The 27,375-nt window shown below is 42.9% G+C and overlaps 1 protein-coding gene across 3 annotated transcripts in view; it reads right to left on the reverse strand.

The window, feature by feature from the left end:
• LOC117257927 (rho guanine nucleotide exchange factor 10-like protein) overlaps positions 1-27,375 on the reverse strand; it is a 180,135-nt gene that overhangs the window by 25,341 nt on the left and 127,419 nt on the right. The window contains exons 14-22 of one of the 3 annotated variants that reach the window (XM_033628344.2): positions 26,107-26,223; positions 20,806-20,898; positions 15,716-15,886; positions 13,579-13,724; positions 12,956-13,122; positions 12,680-12,795; positions 11,813-11,940; positions 11,587-11,687; positions 384-499 (exon numbers count right to left, since the gene is read on the reverse strand). In XM_033628344.2, coding sequence (XP_033484235.1) covers positions 384-499; positions 11,587-11,687; positions 11,813-11,940; positions 12,680-12,795; positions 12,956-13,122; positions 13,579-13,724; positions 15,716-15,886; positions 20,806-20,898; positions 26,107-26,223 — 1,155 coding nt within the window. The remainder of the gene's footprint in view (positions 1-383; positions 500-11,586; positions 11,688-11,812; positions 11,941-12,679; positions 12,796-12,955; positions 13,123-13,578; positions 13,725-15,715; positions 15,887-20,805; positions 20,899-26,106; positions 26,224-27,375) is intronic. The other 2 variants (XM_078170385.1, XM_078170384.1) reach the window with 2 other exon arrangements.

Raw genomic sequence — 27,375 nt, forward strand, 5'->3', positions numbered from 1 at the left:
ATAAACGGTTAAATCAATATTAAATGAATAAATAACTTTAAGTTAGTAGCTCATCAGGAAAAAAAATATATATTTCCAAATATCTGAGTCTATATCTTGATGAGACTGGCAGTACTAATCTCACTGCAGAGAAAAAAAATGGAAATGACAAATTCCCCCCATTGTGGCGGAAATGTCTTTAAAGGGAAGGAAAACAAAATTCATGTATCAGATGAAAATTAAAATATAAAAGTAAAATGCTGTGACCTGAATTTTCCTTGGGGAGGAGACCCAGAGCCACTGCTGCTCAATAGGTTTCACCCCAACTATAAAACAAAACCTATGATCTATAAACCCAGCTCTGTCTGTTATCACTATCTCTAACCAGCAGCAGCAGCACTCACCTTCACTGTGTTTGTTTTGAAGACAGGAAGTTTGCAGGTCAACAGTGGAAAACTAAATGAGGCTTTTTTCTTCCCATCTTCTTCAGCACATTCCCACCCCGGAGTGTTTTCCTGTCCTGAGCAGACAGACCACGCACACACACACACATTTTAGACACAAAGTCAGTTTGAAGAGCTTTCTCGCCTTGATTGTAACCTGTCTTGGAATGTCCATGTGAACTCTGTGTGTGTAGCAGGATCCAGCAACAACTCCATTTCTTAAGAAGGCTCGGTGTTTGGAGTAGGACAGAAGATAATGATGCTATTCTATACAACTGTGATAGAGAGCGTATTGCGATATGCGATTTGCTGCTTGGTTTGGAAACTTAAATGTCTCGGTGAAAGCAGAACTAAACAGGCTGGTTCGCACAGCAATGAAAGTGATGGGGGTGAGAGAATACCCTCCCATCCAAAAGATTTTGCAGATAGTGTAATTAGACAAGCAAAGAGGATTACTGCTGATCCCTCCCACATCCTGTATGCAGAGTATGATCTGCTCCTGTCAGGGAGGTGTTACAGGGTCCCCATCAAAAACAAAAAAAGATACCTTGATAGATATAAGAACTCATTCATTCCCATATCTGTGAATCTCCTCAACTCAGGTCATATGTAGGGTGGGTGTATGAATTGACCATACACATATCGTAGTGGATTCTTGCAAATGCCATTAGAAGCACTCTGAAGAGGCAGAGGAACATCTTTTTAACAAATTATCTGCTTTATGTACTGAAATATTCATTGTTTTTTCAGTGCACTAGATAGTGCTGATATTTTTTTCCTGGTGAGGTCAGCAGAGGTCTCAGTCACCAGCATTTGGCAGGAAGTTCATCCAAACAAAGAGAGGCACTGGAGAAAGCAATAATGCATGGGCATTTAAATCAAACGTCTGGACTTATTTTGGACATTTTAAAACAGACAAAAAGGAGGACTTGGATATGACACGTATGATTTGCAAGCAATGTCATATGAGAATAAAATACTCAGGGATTACTATGAACATGAGGGCTCACCTAACACTCTACGATACAGACATAGCGCTAGCTGCTGATGGAAAAGCTAAGGTTAAACCCGCTCTGCCGAAAAATCAAATAACACCGGACTCACTTAGCTTGACAAAACTACCATCCAACTCTGACAGAGCTAAGAAAATAACATAATCCATCACTTACTTCATGTGCAAAGATCTGCGTCTACACAGAGTTGTCAAAAACAAAGGCTTTTGTTACTTGCTAAAAACACTGGAACCCAGGTATGTGAGGTGTACCCAGACTCTATACAGAAGTGAAGCATAAAGTTGAGGAATCAGAGTATAGCAGGAAGGGTGGCATTAACTTGTGACGCCTGGACTTCAAGATCAGTGGATTCATATGCGACTATGATGGCACATTATCTCACAGAGGACTGGTGATTGCTGTCTCACATTGTCCATACTAGAGCAGTACACCAAAGTCACACTGGAGCAAACACTGCACACTGAAGCACAAGGATGGGGGATTGGTCGTAACAGACAACGCTTCCAACATGGGTGTTGCCATTCAGTTAGCAAGATACCTGCACGTGAAGTGTTATGCTCACATGCTCTGTCTTCGCAGAGGGTGTTAAATCTGCCAATAGTTCAGTCAGGTGTATGCCGCATTTCTGACTGGTTTCATGACAGCGTTGGTTAGTCTGTCTGCATCACATTTTGCCCCAATAGAAATTATTATATGAACAGACTGAAAACTTTATCTTAAGAGGTAAAATTGATGCTGACAAAGTTTCCTTTGAGAAAAAAAAATGCAGTTGGAAAAAAGGTAATAAATCACAATACATCCACATGTATTTTATCACAATACTCAGCATGTTGCAATATCACAATAATATTGTATCGTGACCTAAGTATCGTGATAATATCATATCATGGGCCCTCTGGTGATTCCCAACCCTAGAAAACAGTGTGTAGGAGTGTAGGTCTTGTTAAACCAATATTGATAACCTGTCTCTTATTTTACTTTCTATGCATATACTACTCAGGCTACAAGTGGAGACTATGTTCCTGATACCAAAATCATTTCCCATTGCCTACAGATTCTGCCTACAAAGTCAGCTCAACCTACACAAAATTACACATGGGACAGCTGCTTGCATGCATAAATAAACAGAAAGGGAGATGTAATTCCTGAATGCTTTATAGTCACAATGGTCACAGAAGGTTTCAAATAACTCATTACTGAAACAAAAAGGGAGAGAAAAAACCAGCCAGGTTGTCACCGGCCAATAACTTCTCAGAAACAAGACGTCAAACACAAGGCTCAGCATGAATAAGCTTTCAGTATCATTTTCAATTTGATGCAAATGGATAAGCTTCAGTATTCACCTAGTTTCCACAAAATCTGGAACATGGATATGATGTTTTAGTGTCCTAGAGTCTCCCATGCTGTGTCAATGGCTTTTCATTATGCTCACAATAAAAGTCTGAAAAATGTACACAAAATCTACAAGTGGGCTTGGGTTGTATCACGGTATTAAGGTTTGCCAGGGTATTAGGTAATCCAGATGGTATAATTTTCTATACTGTCAAAAATACAGGCGCTCCTTTTTATACTAAACTCATTGTATGTAATGCACAGCATATGCCACCAGAGGTAAGTCCTCACAACACTTGCGGAGATCCATAGGAAGAGTGGGTAGCAACACAACTCCACCTAATGGAGGCTTACGGCCCCCCCAGATTCAGACGTCCAAAAACACATAATTGAAACCATAAAATATCTCCATACTGCTCGTCCGTAGTGATCCAAGTGTCCTGAAGCCCCGACATAAAAAGTTGTTTGGAAAAACATCATTTGAACTCTGTTTTAAGCCTCATTGTAGCCTGTAGCTCTAACTGCCTCTCTGTGCACCATATTCAAATAAACACAAGAAGTTTGTGCTCTAGAGAAAGGATCAACACTCAGTGAAAAACCTAAGCCCTATGATAAGCTAATATGGCAAGGCTTAACTATACAAACCAATGAGCAGTGATAACTAGCATGTCTTTGGGGTCATCGGGTGGGAACCTCCTTTCACCAGTGTTTCGTCTAGTTGGTCCCACGACACCTCCAGGAGGCTAGACAGTGATCTCTAGCGTCCCAGAGACACTCCCCTAATGCCAGGTCTCACTGCTCCCCTCCCTGCACCAACCCAATAACCTCCTTTACCTTACTTACGCATGGCTTTCTCAGCCCAAACAGCACTGCCACCTTCAACAAACCCAGGCTCCGTACATGCGAGCTCCAGGTAGAAGCAGGGCTGATACTACCTTTCCTGGCACAGTCACCATACTCTATTTCACACGCTACATAGCATAACTACAATATAAGCTAAAGTTAAAGGATCAGCAAACACACTCACCTTGCCGCATGGCCTCAAACAAAATGGATTCCAATAGGCCACTCCCACACTTAAATACTTCCTCTTCCTGGATTTCCTCCTGAGAGGAAATGGATCTCTCCACCTGATCTCAAGGAGTTATGTACCCTGTTTAGTAGTTCCCCCTGCTGGCCCCCAACTGACATTATTTCTTCTCTTATAGATGAACTGGCTACATTTAATTGCTTCATCTGACATTTCCCTCACTGTCTTCCTCAAACTCTGTCCCCGCACTCCGAGTTCCCCCAGGAGTGAGACAGCTGATCTTGCTATGAATCCCCTACACCCCACTTCCACTGGACAAATCCTAGTCTTCCATCCTCGCTGCTCAGCTTCTGCTCCTAAGTCTGCATATCTAAGCTTTTTTCTTTCATAGGCTTCTTCCACTGAGTCTTCCCAAGGAACTGTCAGCTCAATGAAATAAACTATCCGTTGACTCACTGACCACAACACTAAGTCAGGCCTCTGCCTGGTACAAACTATTTCCTGGGGAACAACAAGCTTTCCCCCTAAATCTACTTGCATTTCCCAATCACAAGCACCTTCTAGGCGGCCACACCCTTGCCTCTTCACTAACTTATCTCTTCTGTGTTTCTCTCCCTCAGGGACAAACTGACTTACTAAACTCCTATCCTTAACACCTTCTGAATTCACCTGTCTTCATTTCCCTTCGATGTCTGCAGCTAAACATTTCAACACCTGGTTATGTTGCCATGTATATCGGCCTTGTGACAAGCTAACTTTACAGCCTGACAAAATATGCTTTAAGGTTGCGGTACGTGAACACAATGGGCATGATGGGTCCTCATTTACCCCCAGTTTTAGGTTCTGGGGGGTTGGTAACACATTGTATGTAGCCCCTACCAGGAATCTAATACGATTCTCCTCCATACTCCACAGGTCCCTCCAACTAAGCTTACTCTTCTCTACACTTTCCCAATTCAACCACTGTCCCTGTTTAGCCTGGGCCACTACCTTTGCACCCCTTACTATCTCTTCCTGTCTGCGTATCTGTTCTACAACCAGCTTTCTTTTATCTTTGAGACCTGCTGTATTCCATACCGGTTTGCCTGGGCCAAGCCCCAGGCCTCCCCGGCCAAACTGAACATTACCTACAATCTCTGCATGCCTAAGAGCTGCCTCTGCCTCCTGAACTGCTGATCTTGGGTTCCACTTCCTCCCCTTGGTTGGATTTGGAACCACGCTCCTAACTACCACGTCTTTACTCCCTGATAACAAGAGCTCTGTCCTGACCTTGGTACATTTAAATTCCTCTGTTAAACTAGATACTGGCAGCTGAAGTATCCCTTTTCCATACAATGCAACACTACTTAGGCACCTAGGAGCGCCCAACCACTTCCTAATATAGGAGCTAACCGACCTTTCAATTCTCTCCACTACGGATAATGGAATTTCATAAATTGACAATGGCCACATTAACCTAGGATATAGCCCAAATTGCAAACACCACAACTTCAACTTTCTTGGAAGTTCGGATTTATCTATTATATCAATCCTTCTGCCACATCTTTCCTAAATTTCACCACCTGTTCCTCATCATTCAACTCCACATTGTACCACCTACCTAAGCTCTTTACTGACTTTTCCCTAATTGTTGGGATTTCCTCATCATCTGTGACAAACTTCCTATCACTTAACTTCCCTCTACGTATCGAGATGCTTCTAGATTTACTAGGCTTGATCTTCATGCTGGCCCACTTGAGGTTCTTATTTACCTTCTCTAGTAGCCTCTTTGTACATGGCATTGTTGTGGTCACCAGTGTCATGTCATCCATGTAAGCCCTAACTGGTGGAAAATGCAACCCATTCTGTTGTCTCTCTCCACCTACCACCCACCTAGAAGCCCTGATGATTACTTCCATTGCCATAGTAAATGCTAATGGAGAAATTGTACACCCTGCCATGATGCCTATTTCTAGCCTCTGCCAACCTGTTGTGAAACCTGCTGTAAATAGACACAACCTAATATCCTGAAAATATGCTTTCACTAAGTTAACAACTACCTGTGGCACTCTGAAGTAGTCAAACGCACTCCAAATGAGGCTATACGGTACTGAACCAAACGCATTTGCAAGATCTAAAAATACTACATGCAGGTCCCTTTTCTTAATCTTCGCTGCCTGAATCTGGTGCCAGATCATGCTAGTATGCTCTAAACACCCTGAAAAACCTGGTATTCCTGCCTTCTGCACCATTGTATCTATTAAGCTATTCCTTTCTAAGTAGCTAGCTAATCTCTGCGCTACTACACTAAAGAAAATCTTCCCCTCTACATTCAAGAGAGAAATCATCTGGAACTGGCTAAGGTCCACAGAATCCTTTTCCTTAGGAATGAGGACACCCCCTGCCCTACGCCATGCTCTTGGTATAATTTGCTTCTCCCAAACTATTCTTAGCTGTTTCCATAAAAATTTAAGGGTATCAGGCGCACTTTTATAAACCTGGTAGGGGACTCCATTAGGCCCTGGGGCCAAAGAAGCCTTTGCACGCCTGACCACCTCCTGAACTTCCTTCCACCTAGGTGGTCTGACATCCATCTCATGCTCTATCCCTTCTAATGGAGGGATATCGGGTGGGAAACCTACTATCCTAATCTTCTCCAAATCTGAATATGTATTTCTCAAATATTCTTCAACCTCTAGCCTTTCTGCTTTGAGCTGCCCTCCCTTTTCCTGGCTGAACAATCCTTTAACAAACTTAAAAGGGTCCCTGAAAAAACCTGTCCTAGCATATTCCTTCTTCCTCCTCTTTTTCCTGAGATGCTCTGCCCTTCTAAGAACTGCTAGCCTGCTTCTCAACTCCTCTTGCAACACCTTAATTCCCTCCCTTTCTTCTTCTGTAGCCTTTCTCCACACCTTTCTTAACTGTCTCCTTTCCTTGACTAGCTCCTCTATTTCTCTTTGCCGCCTAGATTTACCTGACTGTACCCTCTCACTCCTCTTTCTCTCATGCACCCCAAACCTCTCTACACCATATGAGTAAATTATATCTCCCATCTTTTCTAACCTTTCTATTGCATTTCCTCTAAGCCTACTCAAGATTACTGACAAGTCTCTATTAACTATCTCCCATTCTTTACTGTCATTTGCTCTAGGCCATCTAACTCTAGCCTTTTGCTCCATGGTTCTCTCTCTGACTGGCACACTGGCCTCATTGTCACCTGCATCCTCTCTTACTACCCCCTCCTCCTCAGTGGCAGCGTTACTGATATCCTGCGAATTGTGGTTTTCTACCTGCCGCTGGACTTCATCCGACTGACTCGACTGACTTCTTAGGAAGTACTGATCAATGCGGCTACTTTGCCCTTTCTTTGCCACACACTTCTTCTTTCTTTGATGAGTTCTGAGGCCTTTTACTGATGTTACTTTCTGCCAGCCACAAGGACAAACCTGAAGCATCTTGTTCTCAACTGTGCTACTTTTATCCTCTACAGATGCGCTCGCCTTGCCCTGAGTGCTGCTAATTCTAGCCCTGGTGGATAGTTCCATGCCCCTATCCTTCACTGAGTCACAGATCCAATGCATAGTCGTGTCCGTTCCAATGTCTGTTATTGTGTAATCAACCTGTGAGTCATCTTCCACCCCTGCTCTTGCTGACTCTTGGGGTATTTTTCCTATGTTGGCTGTAGGCTAAAGCCTCTCTGTGCACCATATTCACTTGTGTGCGCTTGCGCGAGACCGTGAGACATGGGCACCACTTTCATGTGTGTTCACGTTTACGTTCACGGTCTTGGATCACTACGGACAAGCAGTATGGAGACATTTTGTGGTTTCAATTATGTGATTTTGGACACTGGAATCTGGGGCGCCATCAGCCTCCATTAGGTGGAGTTGTGTTGCTACCTCCTCTCCCCTTGGATCTCCACAAGTGTTGTGAGGACTCTAAAACTTCACCTGAGCCTCCACTGACATATGGTAGATAATGGATGAATTTTCATTTTTGGGTGCACTATCCCTTTAAAGACACCGCGACACCAAGTGGTGGAGTGGTTTCAGTCTCAATGGGACTTCCTGGTTAAATAAAGGTTAAATAAATCAATAAAAATAAATAAAATAAATTTAGTTTGTGGGGTATAGCACCGCACACTCACCTTCATATACCATTTACTTCAGGAAGGTATGAAAAATTAGCTACTGCCCAAGCCTATATGCAAGGGTTGGCAAATCTGTAGAAATAAATGATCATGTTGATTTGTAGTGTCTTTTCTCCTTATCTGCTGAAATACATGGGGCACAGAGGCGGTTTGTCAAGTAGGCGGAGCAGGGCTTTTTACCTGCTTCTCAGACCCCATCTCTGCAGGGTGTGGTTGCTGCCAGCCTCACTGTGTATGTACTGAGTTTTGCCAAACAATAATGCAGTTGGTTATGGAGGGTCTGTAAGTGTATAGACTGTATCAACTTACTGTATTTATGAACTGCATCATTTTAACATCAGGATGCATCCGTTTCATTTATTTTAATGTGAAATGTAAGAACACACACAAGGCTGCTCTGCTGCTTTGCACTGCCTCTGCTACGAGTAGGTATTACTCTGTATCTTTTTTAAACAGATTGTGCTCATTTTCTACACAGTTCTATGTGGTTTTTACCTGTTGGAGGGCCATGACACACACAAACAGGAAAAAATAGACCAGCCGCGCAAAATAGAGTTGAGCAGTGTGGTGCCGAAGCAAGCACAGCTTCCTAATTTAGTCTAGCAGCCTCAGTTGATTATAATGGTTGTAATGATTTGGGCATACCATGGCTGGCATGTTGCGCCACACCCGTGTCCCATGTATTTTGGCTGTAACCCCAGGTTCACACTGGACATGTAGGCACCGCTGCTCGCCTGCGTTAAGCAATGGGGCTGTTCACACTTGATGTGCCTTAGCCCCAAATTCTGCAGCCACCTCGCAATCTGCAGAGATAGTTTCAGTGTCTGGTCCATTTTTTCTGTGAGCCATGAGCGAATCTGGCAAGAAAAAACACTGATAATCTATACAAACAATATAAAGGATATATTAGATATAATGTAAATGATCTGATGATAATAAAATATGAACCCCATGCTTCCACATATTTGTCAGTTGTGTCTAAACAGGTTGAGGGAGACAGGCGGACACACACAGACACACAGACAGAGTCAGAGTTCTACATATAATTAGAAAAGAGCAGAGCAGAAATACATCAATTGCACAACAAGTGGCATATCACGGCACTTCTGCATCCAGTCTGAACATGGCATTACACTGCATGAACTTCAGTGACACACCACATACTGTTGGAAGTTATTCTCAGTCCATGTTCACTCACTCACTCACTCACTCACTCACTCACTCACTCTCACACACACACACTCACACAAACGTATCAGCGAACACACACAGTGCATTCACTGCATACTTGATAGGTGTACACTGTGTGTGCAACCATCACCGTGTACTTGCTTCGCATGCACTGTGTGTGCATTCACCGTGTACTTGTTACACATGCATTGCGCATGCATTCACCGTGTACTTGTTACACATGCAATGTGCGTGCAATGCCTGCACACGCCTAGACGTGTGGTTATTAGACGTGCGTGCGTTGACACGTCATGTGATTGCAGGGGTCAAAAGTGTCAGCTCGAAGCAACAGCGCGTCGTGCGACAGGTAGCATGTCATACAAAAATTATTAGGAATTTCAATAGAACAAACTTGCCTGATTAACTGAAAACAATTATACAGTAATGAAAAAAATAATAGCCTATCGAAAATATAAAAATAATAAAATAATAAAATAATATCTGAAAAAAGCCCATTTTACTGCGCTGAGACTCAGAGCGAGCAATTGACACTGAAGTGTCCCAAAATGCGTGTGACAGATCATCTGTTATAATACTTGCAGCTTTATATCAAAGAAAAAATGTGTCCCATGAAATTGTTATATTTTTAATGTAAACTGTAAATGTATGTCTATTTAACGTTTAGAGTGATTCCAGCAGGTAGTCTGAGTAGACTGTTAGCATTGTGACTGAAAATATTTCCCCATAATTTACATGGAGTATTAGATTTTTAAAAGGTATCACACTATTTGAATGCATTGCAGAGTAGAGAGTTTCACCCTCCTGGTCACAGGCTGAGGCGGATTAAAATGAGGTGTGTTAATTCAGCACCATGGACAGTTCTATGGATTTATCATTAAACAGCGACCTGCTCCACCTCAACCTGTGATATCCACGGATTTGAGTCATTCAATTTTAATCATTAATTAATAGCGTAATAGGGTACGGGCGGATTAAAACCAGCGGACTTCTGTGTTATACTTTCCCAAACTATAGGCTTTATTGTGTGTAGAACCACTTTCTACAGGCGGCGGATGGCTTCAGTCTTAACTCGCGTGATCAATAATGCGCTGAGAAAATGTCCAAAAAAAGAAATTTATTACAAAAAAAAGGTCAAATTATATTTTGTTCAAACGAAATCTTCAATATGACACCTTATCTTTGGTTGCTTTTCTGTCAAACATTTTTTTTTAAAGATGTGCACTCCACAGACAGAAAGCACTGCACGGAGCGAGGTTTTTGAGCACACTCGGCTTTCAGTTATAACTGAAAGGACTGCAAATATAACACAAACACTTAAGATGTCATACTTTAAAACAAACTCTTAACTGGCCGGATCAACAAGATCCTCCCCCGGGGTCTAGGCTTGTGGCCTGCATGCAGTGGAGGTTCCAGCGCTGGAACACCGAGCGGCTGACAGCGTGACAGACGCCTGCATACACAAAGCTGGAAAGCGGGAGGTAACTAACCTCCATCCTACCCCCGGAACTTCTCCACCTACACTGGCTGTCTTCGCCCCCCTCCTGGCCGTGAATGCAATAAAGGTGGCTTCGTCGGGCACTTTACAGCAGCTCCACTTCCCAGAGCCAAACTGTTGCTTGCTCGGATCTCCTTTCTCAGTTCGTGCCCTGCAATCAAGTCCAGCTGTGTATGATCAGTCTAGAGTCTCTGTCAGATCCACAGGTGAACGCACTGTCTTTGATTACTTGTCGCCATGGCAACCGGTCCACTCAACCCCAGTTCATTAGCCTACAATATGAATAAATATTGGACAGTGATTAGAAATTCCTCCAACATGGTGCAGGGAAACTATTTTTCGGATCGACCCAGGAGAGAGAGACTAGGATGCGGACTTAAAAGCAAAGAAAGGCAACCCTACACATATGGATTTATGAGAAATAAGAAGAAAAAAAGATGCGCCCATGTGTACACGCATTGTGCAAGTGCTGGGGTCAAAGATGTCAGTTGTGAAGCACACACACACACACGCCTGCCTGCCTGCACGTGTAAACTATGGAGACAGACAGTTTGCCAAAGTAATTTGACGCGTTCAGGTGTTAATTATGTGTACATGCACTGTGTGTGTGCGAGATTCACACGCACACGCAGGTGTAGTGTATGTGTGGCGTTTGTAACGCACTGTGCACGCGCCCTGAAAAGATGTGTGAGCGCGTCATGTGAGTGGAGCAAACAACGCCTGCGCGTCATGTAGCGGGCGTGCGTGTAACACTCGTGTCTCCATAGTAACCCTATGTAAAATGTAGGCGTGCGCTCACGCGGTTTGATTAGATCTGATGTGTCCTAAGTAGGCGCAAGTGACGCGTTGTAGTGTGGTTGGGTGAAACGTTTGACCCCTCATACACACACACACACACACATACACACACACACACACACACACACACACACACACACACACACACACACACACACACACAGTGTTGAACTTACCCTGAGCAATCTTGGCAAGGTGAAGACTGTTCACCCAGGAGATCTTACTGAGGGGACTGGGAGTGTTGAAGACGACACTGATGCTTACTGGACGCCCAGACCTGGGAACAAAATGTATAGTGGACATGAAATCACATGGACATTTGAACATACTTGACACATCTAACCAGCTGAGCCTCACTGTCCTTGCTGTGAGCCTGTCCCATGAGAACCTCCTGACACTCACTTGTCAGGTTTGCCTGGTACAGAGAGACGCAGGCGACACTTGTTGGCATTCTGAATCTCCTCCTCCTTCAGGCGGATCAGCCTCTGCAGAGCCAGACACCAGTCCTTAGACACTGTGGTGTTCAGATTCTGACACAAAGACACAACAAGGGAAAGAGGGGGTGAATCAGTTAGACTGGCCTTTACTTCATGAATGGAGAATGGTGATTATGCGCTCCTGTTTTTGTCATGGCCATGGTATAAACCCAGCATACTCATGTTATTCGTACATTAATAACTTTTCTAATGACTTCAGTAAATGGTCAGGTGTAATTAGTGTAGCTCATATCCATAAATGGTCCAAGAGGAGAGCAACAGCTGTATCTGACTGCTGAGTGTTTACAGCTTGGCTGCACATCAGGACACATAGAGGTAATAAGGAGTCCTACAACTGTTAATATAGTATATTTGCAAATCTGGCTTAATGCCCTGCGTCACGCATCAAATGCCCTGGCTTTTCACTAATCAAATGTGGTAACCCTACAGTGACCTTGACCTTTGCCTCTTGACCACCAAAATCTAATTATGCCTCAAGGCATTCTTGAGATATTACATCCACAAGAATGGGACAGACAGATGGACGGACGGACAGACTGACAGATGGACGGAAAACATAATGCCTCTGGCCACAGCTATCCCTGGCACGGAGGCATAACAACAAATGTATGAACAAAGATGTGCTCTGATTTGTTTTAGACAAAAGTTAAATCATGGTTTAGGGTCATTTAAACATTCTGTTAGTTCCACAGAATATGAATGCAGTAATTGTATTCTAATTAGAACGGACACCTTCTGTGTGACATTAACTGAGACCAATAAGCACTGTTACCTGGTAGGTTCCATGTAGTGTGCCCACCAGCTGTGAGACTTTCTCCACCACAGCCAAGTCATGCTCCAGCTCTTCCAGCTCTTGGTACAGTATAGGAGGACCCAGAAACACTTTACCTGAAACACAGGAAGTCATATTCAGCTTCTATATCAGCCTAAACATCTGTAATTACGACCAAATTAGCACCCATGTGACTAAAAAATCAGATCTGAAATCATGTGGTGTAGTGTGGTGTGTGTGTGTGTTGGTGGGCTGAGCTGTGGACTGTGGCTCTACCAGAGGTGCTGGAGGTGGAGCTGTGGCGTCTAGCTGTTATGATATTGTCCCTGCTCTGCAGACCCTCCTGTCGCACCTCCACCACCTGTGTCTGCAGCAGGGGGACACACCACTTCACTGTGTACTTTGGACCAACAGGAACCAGGCTGCTGATGTCAGGGGGACCCCTGGTGGACATAGGAGGAATACTGTGTTCAAACCTAGCTGTCTCATTAGTCTAAATCACAGCAGCCCATCCCCACAGACCCCCACACCCCATGACATCACTACGTTTTGTTCAGTGTTACAACAGAGCTGAAACTTGGTAACTCTTGAGTACAGACTCACTGCACCCAGAGGCTGTTGGTTAAGAAACAGTTGCTTGAGTATTAAGATTCATTCTTGACCTTGGGAGCACATATCTGAGCAAGTTCTATTGGCCAAAGTAGGCTGTGAGATATATCACAGTATTGTAATGTCATGCAAAGTGATCCGAACTTCTATTCATTTTTACATTTATTTTTTAAGCAGCACAATAAAACATTACAACATGGAAATAATCCCAACCATCACACCTACGGTATCTGAGACAACAGAAGCTTCTGGAGCTCAAACAGCAGCTTCAGGGTCTCAGAGGTACTTACTTCAGGTTAACATTGGCACAGATCAGGGTGTCGTTGAGGAGGAAGACCTTTCGTTGCTTGGACTTGAGAACTTGACCTTTATCACCATAGACAATTTCAGTGAGCAGTTCACACTGAATTAGCTGCCTCTGCTCCGAGGTCAGCAGCTGAAAGCACAAAGCAGTTGACTGGTTAAAGCAGATCCCTTTTCTACACTTTCACTGAAGTATAGAAATCGGTAAATGAGTTTCTGTAGAGTCTGCCTGCAAGGAAACCTGGCAGGATTTTTTGCTAAATGACAGTACTGTTCCAACCCAACGACAATTCACACTTCATGATCTACAAATTGAGAAAATGACAAATTAACTAGACAAAGGCTAGTTCATGAATGAATCTGTTTGGTTGTTGATTTGTTTGGATGGTTAAAGCTGGGCCCTGACCAGCTGCTGCACTAAAGACTATGCCTTTGTCCATGGGAGGTGCACTCTAACCGCTGAGCTACTGGGCGCCCCCTGTCATAATAGTTTTAGCAATGTGTGGACTAGTCAACTTTTTGAGCCAATTTATCATGTTGGATCGGCGGCTGAATCAGCATGAGAAGAGAAATGGAAGTGAGGAAAGCAAAGAAATATCTAGGGTATGAGATCGAAACAAACTTGTTATATGAGGTAAGATGATTCTTTTTTTAGCACGTAATTATCAATTGTGTGTCCCCATTAAATCAGACCAAATATGCCAGGTTGAAAACATGTGTTTTCAGATGGGATTTGAAAGTGGAAAGGGAGTCAATATTGCAAATGTCATGGGGGAAAGAGTTCTAAAGGAAAGGGGCAGAATGGCTGAAGGATCTAAAAGTCATGGCGGGCAAGGGGGCAGAGGGTGATGTGAGTTGGATTGCAGAAGAGGATATAAGAGTACGGGAAGGTGTGTAGATATGAAGGAGTTCAGACAGGTTGGAAGGGGCTTGATTATGACAGGCCTTAAAGGTGAAAAGCTGAATTATTGAAATTGATGTGATATCAGGAAGCCAGTAAAGCTCCTGGAGAACAGGAGTGATATGATCTATGGAGGGGCTTCTAGTAATGATACAGGTGGCTGAATTCTGGACCAGTTGGAGTTTGTGAAGACACTTGAGAGGAAGACCAAAGAGGACAGAACTGCAATAATCAGTATGGAATCTGTAATACACTGATGTGTGAGTGACGGGTGAAGACAATTAATATAACATAGATGAAAGTATGCAACCAAGTAACATTATTGATGTGTGCATCAATTTTACCCACTGGCCACTAGCGATATTACATTGAATGAATTAAATTACATCCCCTGCGGCCTAAAACATCCCCATAGACCACCATTATAAAAGCCACTTCTGTAAAACTGTTGACAGGACACCTCAAACCACAAGCAAGGTCAATTATTACTCTTTCTATTATGAATTTCAACCCATGGAGGTTTATACTTGAAAAACTTTCCTTGAGCCAAGAAAATAGCTTTTTTAAAAAAACGTGACATCATCACAATATTAAGATTGTGAGCCGAGTGGGAACTCGCAGGTAGGACCAGCAAGAGAAACACTACTACGCATATTTAGTGGGCCTCATACCACAGAAGTTAACCCAGGTGCTAGAAACCTGGAGTATGCCCCAGACAAGCAATTCCATTGGAATGACTAGGCGCAATCTTCGTCTGGTATCGAGATATCACTATACCTCTATGGCATAAGGCCAAAATAGTTCAATTTCTGTGTGTAAAATAAACAAGATCTTTGGCATTATTGGGCCCACAGAGCAGGTGCAGTACAGACTAATGCTGGCTACTTCTGGTTTAGCCCTCTGCTTACTTGAATGGGGATAAAATGATTCCGTTTGTGCAGCTCTTCTAGACTTCCCAATAGTTAATAGAGTAATTCCGCTGGGTTGTGGCGCTTAAAAAAATGTATCCACTGATTTACAGATATCTGTTTCACAATGTAATTCTATGGGAAAAGCTTTGTGGACCCCATAGCATCACGTGACAGATGTAAATCCTCAGTTTGGCCACTATGTCAAATTGGCCTAAAAGCCAAGTGCTGCTCCCAAAAAAAAAAACACCTACACCAACCCATGGGGTTTCCTGAATAGCCCAAGTTTATGTATTCTAATGCATCATGTGTCACCTTGTTGAAGCTGCGGCCCCCCACACTGTGTGCTAACTGCTGGATCTCAGCCTCCTGATCTGCCAGACGCTTCTGCTCATTGAGTTTCTCGGCCAGGGTCTCCAGCTCAGTGAGAGCCAGCTGCAGGGGCAGCCGGTCAGTGTGGGCCTTTGGAGTATTCTTCAACATGTCCTGATACACACAACAACAATGCAACACAGGGTATTAACTCACCTTAAGGTGAAGGGTAACATGATAATGTAAAGAGGGTGCACCACACGCTGCCCCTCTCACAAAGATTTACATTTCCTGTCTGCAAACGCTGGCAAGAATGTCAACCTTTTCAAACCTGTTGGGTCTGTGTCTGTGTTCTGTGTTTTTGTTTTGTCTGTCAGCTGGCTGAGGCGGGATCTTCTGTCATTCACGGCACCTGCTTCCACTACCCACCTGCTGTTCATCAACCTGATTGCCACTACTCACCTCCTCCAGTATTTAAACCCGGTTTGCTCATCCAGTCCTCGCCAGTTCGCCAGTTACTTTCAGTGGTAAACTACATCCCGGCCTCTAGTTGACTATCTATTTTTGCTGCATGTATATTTTGAATCTCTTCATTTGGACTAATTTACCTCTGTTTTCTCCCAGTACCATCCTGTCGCCTGCCTCCCCGCCTCGGCCAGCTCCATTCCCACATTCCTGGTTCCAGCTCTGGACTCCTGCTTTTCGTTTCCCTGTTTTTTGGACTCAGCTTGGTGAAAATAAACTCACTCTCCTTTTTTTTAACACAAGTCTGCATTGTAGATCCAGTTCTTTACTAAAACCTAACAAAACCAGGGATTCAGTCAGAACAGCTTCATTGATTTACTGTCAAACTAACATGTAAGTGAGCAGTCACTAGTTTGTTTCCCCATGTTTTGTGTCCAGGTGACTATTGGGAACAACAATTTTTGAAATTGGTCCAATATTAAGAGAGAAAACAAAACAAGCTGCAATGTAATCCCCACAGGCAAGTGTGCATCCACTAAAAGTGCTTTTTGTCACTGACAGGCTCAGATTGTTATTACAAGTGTCTGACAACATCATGGAAAGGATCTACAAAGGAATTAAATCTTTTCCTGACCTTTCGCTGAAATGGTCTGTTTGTTAGTATGTGTGACCAAGTCTTAGTCAAGGACAAGTCTCGCTCTTAAAACTTGGAAGAGGTGACTCAACAACAGTGGAAAGGTTCGTGAGAATTGGAGAGAGGAGATGCCGGGGAGAGTGTATTGGGTTGGAGCGTTATCTTACAGATTTTCAATGTCATGGTTGAATATTCAGCTGATTTTGATTTTTATTAAGAATGAGACTTGAGTGACACTAATAAACAGACCAGATTAGCAAAAGGTAATGAAAAAACATTTAATTTCTCTGTAGGGATCCTTTCCATAATGTTGAGACACATTTAAAGACACGCTAAGCACCGTTGGGCGTCACTTCTGTTTACGCTCAACAATGTTATCAAACACAACAGAGCTTGCCCGCCCCTCCCCCCCTCGTCCTCCGTGACTCTGTCATGAACGAGCGATAGCTGCTAGTTACCCTGGATTTACACACCTGTTCAAGGGATAGTGCACCCAACATGAAAATTCACCCATCACCCAAGGGGAGAGGAGGTAGCAACAAAACTCCATCTAATGGAGGCTTATGGTGCCCCAGATTCAAACTTCCAAAAACACATAACTGACCTATGGCTAAGCCACGCCCCCCTCCACTCACTCACAAACTATCAACATTCAGTGACCGGGCGCTATGGCAGGTGTCACAGTACATGGCATTTTGCAGGAGGGAATTGATTATTATTATTATTTTTTTTTTATATATATACTTTATTAATCCCCAAGGGGAAATTCAATTTTTCACTCTGTTTGTCAATTACACACAGGTCCGAACACACACGCACAAACTGGACCTATACATGCACTAAGTGGAGAGATGTCAGAGTGGGCTGCCCATGACAGGCGCTCCGAGCGGTTGGGGGGTTCGGTACCTTGCTCAGGTGCCCAGGAGGTGAACTGGCACCTCTCCAGCTACCAGTCCACGCACCATATTTTGGTCCGGACAGGGGATTGAACAGGCGACCCTCCGGTTCCCAACCCAAGTCCCTATGGACTGAGCTACTGCCGCCCCATGGCCTAATGACATAATGATCAGATGTCATTGAGAAGTAACCAAAAGGGCCTAAACTACGCATTGGAGGGATATATTGATAATTTTATTGTTGAGAAGGTCGATGAAAAGCTTAAATTACAAGCCAAAATTTACAGGTCACAGTGTACGCTTGTGAACCGCATCTGGTTGCCGTCACCATCAAAGACAACAAGTTAAAGTGCCACTGAAGTTAAGGTTTTTGGCTCAGAATATGAGAAAAGGATAACGGCCTTTTTACCATCTTTACCAAGAGTGTCTCTCCGTTAGTTTGGTGCTACAGTATTTACACTGAATCATTCAGCATAACGTTTGCCAACCTTTGTTATCTCTGCCATTACAGATAAGTTAATGAAGCTAAGCTCCAGAAGTTAATGTTAGCTTAACTAGAGCCCTTTGGACAACAGCTAACAATGATGTACGATCACCAAAGTACAAAACTAGAACAAAATAGGCTAATGAACTCCCAGCAAACAAGGTGACATGATGAACAACGCAGCTAGGAGCTAATGTTAGGCTAACTTTAGCTAACGTTAGCTAGAGATGTTAAAGATAACTTGCAAAGTGACAATATGTTGCCGCAAACACCAGGCAGAGAATGTCCGAGTGTATGGGAATGGCTCTAAGCACTGTGATTGGCTCATTGCATTTGAGGGTGGGGCTTAGCCATAGGTCAATTGAAACCATAAAATATGTGTCCTGAAGCCCCGACATAAAAAGTTGTTTGAAAAAACGTCATTTGAATACTGTTTTTAGCCTCATTGTAGCCTGTAGCTCTAACTGCCTCTCTGGGCACAGCGTTCACATGTGCGCGCTTGCACGAGACCGTGAGACATGGGCACCGCGTTCATGTGTGTGTGCTTGCTTTCGCTGGCCTTGCACTGGCTGGTTGGTGCAGCCTGGACCACAATGTTTTTGTTGCCATCTGCGGAGCCTTGGCTGCCTACAGAGACCGGACTTTTTCACAGCATATTCAGAGGACATGTAGCTAGCAGATCGTGAGGAGATGTTTGCTGTATGTGACAAAAACTGTTCAAGCTTAGGAAGATTTAGAGAGCTTTTAAAATAACAATCTGAGGCTGTCAGTGACAAAAAGAAGTGACAGTGCACAACTGCCTATAGGGATCACATTGCAGTCTGTTTTACAACTGCAGCTGCATCGGTCAATACTGGACCAATTTTAAAAGTTGCTGTCCCCATTAGTCACATGGAGCCAAAACACATGACAAAATAGGATGCAGATTGAAAAATACTGAAGTTTCCTTTTAATGTTTAGCTGGTTTAATGGAGGATCTGCAGAATGTGGAAACACAATGAATTGAAAGGGGACACCTTCAGTTATTGAGATAAAAGCTTGGTGTCCCCAGGTGGCACAGTGCAAGCCAGCTCTTTCTGAACGGTGGTATTCCTACTCTTGGAGCTCAACTAAGACAACTGATGTATAAATTCATGTCTCGCCTGGACAAGTCCAAGAATGCTATTATAGAGGCTATAACTAGCCCTGAGCAAAGCTGCTTTCAAAATACATCTGGACTTCATAAACACAGCCTCTATAGGAGCTTTTAAAATTGTTTGATTGTATTATTGTTTTTATTGTATGGGGGTTTTTTTGTCTTGTTTTGTGGCTCTATGGACCTGATCTGTGTCTGAAATAAAGTAAATATACATACATATATATATACATATATATATATATATATATATATATATATATATATATACATGCGTATATAAAGGTGTCCACCCGGGTTCCATCGTGGGGCCTATTCTATTTTCTGTTTTTATAAATGATTTGGGTAAAGACATTCAAGCAAAAATAAATTTATATACGGATGACACTGTCATTTAGATGCTCGCTCACAGCTGCTTGATGATTTTAACATTTTCACTTCTGACGGTAAATCACTTGAAAAGGTGCCCGCATACAAGTACCTGGGTAATGAACAGATGACAAGCTTTTATTTAATGTACATATTGCCACACTAGTTAGGCAGCTTAAATGGAAGATTGGCTTTTATTTTAGAAATAAATTTTGTCTTACTTGTGCTAAGAAAAAAACTAGCAGATGCTGCTTCTCTGTCTGACTGATTACGGTGACATTTTGTACATGCATCCATTCTATGTAGCCTTGATTCAGTGTATTTTATAACAAGTGCAACATCCCTTACTCGTCACTGCATTCTTTATGATTTGGTGGGCTGGACTTCATTGACCACTTGCAGACAATAGCTCTGGTACATTTTTTTTTTTATCTAAAAAGCAATATTGATCAAACTTCCAGCCTACCTATGCACCCTTCTGTGTGACAGCTCTGGTAATTACCAGCTACACTCCTCTAGGTGGTTGCCTTTGAATTTAACCCCAGGTTTTAACAGATCCGGGGAAAACTGCATTTTCCTACTCTGCACCATAGACATGGAACAATCTTCAAAAGCATCTAAAATTAGATACACTTACATCCACTGATTAATTTAAGGGCATCATAAAGAATGTGGTGACAGAGAGATGCACTTGTTTTTACTTGGGATGCCACTATGTTTGAATAGTGGTTGTTTTATTGTGGATTTTTGTTGTTATATATTGTACTTGTTGCATTTTAATGTTTTTGTTTGGCTGCTACCTCAGCCAGGTCTCTCCTGTGAAAGAGATTTTCAATCTCAATGGGACTTCCTGCTTAAATAAAGGTAAAATAAAATAAATTAATTAAAGTGTGGATATTTGTTATTTACAGATTTAAGACAATCACATCTTAAAGGTCCAGATGAAAAGTGTGCAGGTGTCCAGATGATGTTTTGTGTGTGTGTTTGTTTCATTTAAAACTGTTGCTTAAAACCATGGTTCAATATGTAATTCATGAGGATGAACATACAACTGCAGATGATGGAACAACACAGAGACATGCGGATGTGTGACTGATGTCAATCACTCACCTGCAGCAGTAGAATGAACTGAGGAAAGCGTTGGATAGGTTTGACCATCAGGCCATACAGAGTGATTCTGTCTGAACTGGATGCCTGCTTCTTCTAAAAGTCACGTGGAAAGGAGATTTTGTTAGTGCTTTGAAAATGTAACATTAAAACAGTCTCATGCACAGCCAAATAGCGTGCCTTGCACAATCAGGTACGCTACCCGTAGGTGGAAGTATTTTTATAGTGTAATGTCTCTGTGAAAAGTCACGTGTTTGGGAAGTACTGAGCATCCAACTGGATAAATGAGACTTTGATTATACTGCACAAGTTGTTTGAGAGTTTGTAAACCAATGTTTTGATATGGATTTCATGTTGTTAAGCATGGTCCCCATTAGGGTGGGCCATATCATCTCGTTCACAGTAATACTGGTATAGTTTTTAATATCATATGAAAAATTCACAGTGTGATGTTCGCGATATTTGGACTTGTTGACATATTGACGACATACTGTTTCACACGTCAACAACAAGCATGGCTGAAAGCAAAAAAAAAAAATTAGCGACTCCACAGAGTTTTCAAAAAATAGGAGCAGCATCAGTAATGTGGAAAAAACTGTGGCATCCTGAATGTTTCATAAACAGCTGCAGACTTCTCAGACTCTTTTAGTGAGTTACTGCGAGTTATCCCTCCGGCAGATGGTACTCTTTCAGCGAATCTGCTGACAGCAGAACAACATCTCTCCCTCTCCTCTCTCGCTGTGCGTTGGTGTTGTCAAGTGATTTTGTCATAAACCTTCGGTAATGTAAACCTGCCATTTCTCCTCTAATCATCACGCTGTAACCTGTGACAGGTTGTTATGCTACCGTAAGTATTTCAGATTCTCATATATGTAGTTTTTTGTCAAGCCACAAGCGTCATATAGAATTACATTACCAAAGGTTTACGACAGAATCACTTAACGACACCGACTCCCGTGTGCGCATGGCGAGAGAGGAGAGGGAGAGATGCTGTGCTGCTGCCAGAGGAGCCGCTGAAGGACTTTCCCCTTAGTGGTAAGACGCTGAAAGAGTCTGAGAAGTCCAGGGCTGTTCATAAAACATTCAGGATGCCACAGTTTATTCCACACTACTGAAGCTTGTATGCCTCTTTGCACCAGTCAAGTTTCTCTTCCACTTTACATCCATGTCTGTGAAAACATGGATGCTTCACACACATCTCCCCTCAGCAGCACAGAAAATCATACAATCAGCACAGTTTCAAGGTGGACACCCACGATTAGTGTCACCAATTTAGTATCTGACTAAAATCTCCCCTTCTGTCCTAAAATATGACACTAAGTAATGTACTGAAAAGTGTTATGATGTCACAGTGAAGCTGTTTTGTCATAATTAGAATTGAATTCTTGAGTTATGGCCAAAAACAGGATTTGTGAGGTCACAGTGTCCTTGACCTTTGACCACAAAGTTCTAATCTGTTTATTCTTCAGTCCAAGTGGACGTTTGTGTCAAATTTGAAGAAATTCCTTCGAGGTATTCTTGAGATATCAAGTTCACAAGAATGAGATAGATGAGGTCTTTTGACCTATGACCACCAAAATCTATTTAGCTCTTCATTGAGTCCAAGTGGACATTTGTGCCAAATTTGAAAAAAAAAAAAAAAAAAAACACCTTGAGGCGTTCTTGGGATATTTTGTTCACCAGAATGGGATGTACGGACTAACGGACATACAGACAAATTAAAAACATAGGGCCAGATCCACAAAGAATGGATTGCTCCTGCTAATAGCGCCATTATTTGCGCAGAATTAGCTCACGCAATCTGCCCTGTTTTAGCGCCTTATCCTCAAAAGAATTTGCTCTAATCATACGCCAGCGCTAACACGCCCACAAAGTTTGGCAGCTGAGCGCAATTTGCGGCACATGGCCCTGCTGATGGATGACTGTGAGAGCCCTGAGACGCCTGCAATGGGGTTCTGGAAAGAGCCAGATGCAAGAACCTGTAGTGTAGACACTAGAGATGCGCGGATGGCAGTTATAACCGCCAGGTTCATCGGGTGATAAAAATGAACAATCTGATTAATGGCGGATGGGTTATGGGCGGGTGAAAATAATAGCCTAATAATAACTTTTATTTAAATCGCACCCTTTAAAAACAAAGTTTACAAATTGCTTTGACAAACATTAATGAGAGGAAAATGTATTGCATGCTCTAAAATGTGAAATGAGCCTACTTGTGTCGTGTGCAATACAATAGGCCCTCTATATCATCATGCTTATATCCCGCTGATAAATAATGTATGATTGGCTGGGCAAGCATACTCTTTAAATGTGTCATGTGGAAGGGTTTATTTAACACAGTGATCCCCGCAGCAGCAGAAATGAGTGTCTCCTCATTAAGAGTGCCAATGTGCACCTTTACGCACGGAGTAACGGCGCCATTTTATTGATTATTTTAATGTCAGTCAGCTGACGGGATCGGTCAGGATCTAATCTTTCCTGATAATATAAACATGTGGGTGCGGGTGGATGCGGGTCTGTAATTACAGAAAATTAATTTGCTCGGATGGGTGGTGGATGGATGATTGATGGATAGATGCGGATTCGGGTGCCGTCAGAGCCCATCCGCGCATCACTAGTAGACACTAATTTGACAATGCCAGGTAAAGCATGGGATCTCTGGGTGGCAGGCTCAGTGTCATCCTTGATGTCATCTAGTAGCGCAAGGATCATGCGGCCTGGCAACCGGTATCTGCAAATGATTCCATTGTCACTTAAATCAAAAAGTGATACTCTCCTCCGATAAATCCTTTCTGGTGCGCGCCTGCCATTATGGTGCCTTCGCCTGGCTACAATCACTGCTGCCATGATTACCGGAGTCCTGGCATGACAGCCCTTATATAGGCTATGCTGAGGAAAGGAGGGGGGCTGGCTGTGTTTGTGAATGATAGATGGTGTAACTCTGGGCACATCACTATCAAGGCACAGCGTTGCTGCAGGGACATTGAGCTGCTGGCTGTTGGCATGAGACCATATTATCTACCCAGGGAGTTTTCTGACATCATGTATTACAGACTACGTAAACTTCTGTGTGGAAAGCATCATATCCACCAGGACTGTATGCTGCTTCTCCAACACCAAACCCTGGATTACTCCAGATTTAAAAGCTCTCCTGAAGGAGAAGCGGAGAGCTTTTAACTCTGGAAACAAGGAGGAGCTGAAGGCCGTGCAGAAGGAGCTATGGAGAAACATCAGGTGGGGAAAGGAAGGATATAAAAAGAAGATGGAGGAACAGCTGCAGCAGAGCGACGTCAGTGGAGTCTGGAGAGGTCTGAAAACCATTTCAGGACACAAACAACCAGACTCCCAGGCCAGAGGTGACCAGCAGTGGGTGAATGATCTGAATCTGTTCTTCAATAGATTTGATCAGTCTGCCCCTCCCCTGGCCCAGACATCACGGCTGCAACCCCCCTCATCCTCACCTGTACCTTCCCCCCCACCTACACTCCTGGCACACTGCTTTGACACCTCCCCCACTCCTGCTCCCCCGGACATCTCACCAACCCCCACTCCTCCCCCCACCTCATCACCCCCACCCCCCAGCACACAGCCCCCCTGCTCCAGCTTGTCCTTCACTACTACATACAATCACTTGCACTAGATGTGCTCCCTTTATCCACTGCTCATTTTCATTCACTGCTGCTCATTATTATCCACTTCCTATTATTTTCATTATTATTATTACTGTTATTGTTATTTATCGCCGACTCTTGGATTTTTGTACTTATTTGCATGCCTAGTTATTTAAGTTTTTTAAGTCTAATTTTGAAATCTTTAATCTGACTCTTTTTCCTTGACTGCTGTAACACTGGAATTTCTCAATTATGGGATCAATAAAGGTGTATCTTATCTTATCTTATCTTATTTAATACATGGGTCTCACTGGCGTTAAATAGCACCGCTTTACTGCCTGTGGCAATTAGCGCTGGTCTTTGTGGATTAGGTGGTATTTGCAATGAGGCTTATTTGCATAAGAAGGGGGCAATTTTGCGCAGAATTTATGAATATTCCCTAATTTACATGCATGCAAATTGGACCAGCACAGCTAGGAGTGGCAGTGCAGTTTGTGTTCAGTTTGCGTGCATTTCACCCTTTGCGTGTGCTTTGTGGATTGCACGCTATTTTTTTCTCTCATTTGCACAGGTTTAGCGGTCGCAAAAGCAGTGCAATCCTTTTGAGGATCTGGCCCTTAATGTCTCCGGCCACAAAAAACTAGCTCTCCAACAGGGCAAAACACCAGGACACACAACAATATGTAACACTTAAAGAATTTTTAACACATTTACAAAATTACACCACTGAACGGCATGCAGGGGACAGCTCGCTAACTGGCCAGTTAGCATAACAGTCTGTTAACAGCTGTCACTTCCATAATGTCACGTTTGAGATCAGAAAAGAGAAATGGAGGAAGAAAGACACCAAGAGACCGGAGAGGCTCTAGATGAACTTCTTCTCAAGAGAGGAGCTGTGTCTGCTGTTTGGAAGGTTTGTTGGTTTTAAAAAATCCAACTTGTATGCACCATAAGAAAAAAAGAACAACCTCCCGGCATACAGGTAACTTTAGCCTGCTGCTGCGCCTCTCCAGACTCCATGATTTTCTGTCAAAGTCGGAGATGACCAAGAAACAACAGAACTGGAAAATCGTCCAACTTCTCTGAATGTCGTAAAATGTTACCTTCCCTGTGAGTTATGTCAAGAATGAACGGATCTTGACAAAAACTACAGTCTGCAGGGTATGCTAGTGGAATGAAAAGGTCAAAATACCCTTTTGCAGGTGAGGACACTCAAACTCAAAACTGTTGTTTTTGTGTTTAATAGTTACTCAACTGACTGGGAAAATAAATTATTGTTATTTATTACATTTAAATAAATTGTTTAAATGTGAACTTGTGGCCAGTGGTAAATCCCCAACAAAAATTGGTGGGGGGGTAATTTAATTTGATAGAATGCAGTCTCTTTTTAAAAAAGAATTTGGAAACATAAAACAAAATCAGTTGTCAGGGCATAAAACCAATGATCTGTTGATCCTTACAAATCAACACCTGATAGTCCAACAATGGAATAGCTGTCAGCACTGGAAAAAAAAAATCAAATATTAAATCAAATCATGACCTTAAAATCAAAAATCTATATAAAGGGGAAATAAAATACTGTAATATAGACAGACAGAATCTCAAAAAATACCACAACACAAATTTTTGGTCGTACTACCCAGCACTACACTGGACTATGACTTAAACTAATTAAAAGACAAAATGTAAGCACCTTCAGAAAGTCCAGGAAAGCAGGTTTAGACATGCAGGCTTTCTTGATCAATGCCATGGCGTTGGTGAAGTTGTTGATGTAGTCACTGTACACGTTCAGCACCATGGACTTTGAAAACTGTGAAGGAAAGAGTGTGACATCATCGTACATGGCCACCAGTGATACAGTCCACTGTTTCTTCCCACACACACGCCAATTTAATACTGCCTCTGCAGAAACTTACTGCAGGCTTTTGATTTATTTTTTAAAGATTTCACCTAAAAGTAACAAGGAAACTGTTTTTTACCTCTTGAGCAACTGACCAACCAGAGGCTCAGTATGGATAAATACTTGGAGATGCCTTCTACTCTCACGCGCCTCTCTTTTGTGGGGTCCCCCAGGGGTCTATCCTGGGTCCCCTTCTATTTACTATATACAGTACAGGCCAAAAGTTTGGACACACCTTCTCATTCAATGCGTTTTCTTTATTTTCATGACTATTTACATTGTAGATTCTCACTGAAGGCATCAAAACTATGAATGAACACATGTGGAGTTATGTACTTAACAAAAAAAGGTGAAATAACTGAAAACATGTTTTATATTCTAGTTTCTTCAAAATAGCCACCCTTTGCTCTGATTACTGCTTTGCACACTCTTGGCATTCTCTCCATGAGCTTCAAGAGGTAGTCACCTGAAATGGTTTTCCAACAGTCTTGGAGGAGTTCCCAGAGGTGTTTAGCACTTGTTGGCCCCTTTGCCTTCACTCTGCGGTCCAGCTCACCCCAAACCATCTTGATTGGGTTCAGGTCCGGTGACTGTGGAGGCCAGGTCATCTGCCGCAGCACTCCATCACTCTCCTTCTTGGTCAAATAGCCCTTACACAGCCTGGAGGTGTGTTTGGGGTCATTGTCCTGTTGAAAAATAAATGATCGTCCAACTAAACGCAAACCGGATGGGATGGCATGTCGCTGCAGGATGCTGTGGTAGCCATGCTGGTTCAGTGTGCCTTCAATTTTGAATAAATCCCCAACAGTGTCACCAGCAAAACACCCCCACACCATCACACCTCCTCCTCCATGCTTCACAGTGGGAACCAGGCATGTGGAATCCATCCGTTCACCTTTTCTGCGTCTCACAAAGACACGGCGGTTGGAACCAAAGATCTCAAATTTGGACTCATCAGACCAAAGCACAGATTTCCACTGGTCTAATGTCCATTCCTTGTGTTTCTTGGCCCAAACAAATCTCTTCTGCTTGTTGCCTCTCCTTAGCAGTGGTTTCCTAGCA

This window comes from Epinephelus lanceolatus, chromosome 8 (genome assembly GCF_041903045.1).
Source record: "Epinephelus lanceolatus isolate andai-2023 chromosome 8, ASM4190304v1, whole genome shotgun sequence".
Classification (NCBI taxonomy): domain Eukaryota; kingdom Metazoa; phylum Chordata; class Actinopteri; order Perciformes; family Serranidae; genus Epinephelus; species Epinephelus lanceolatus.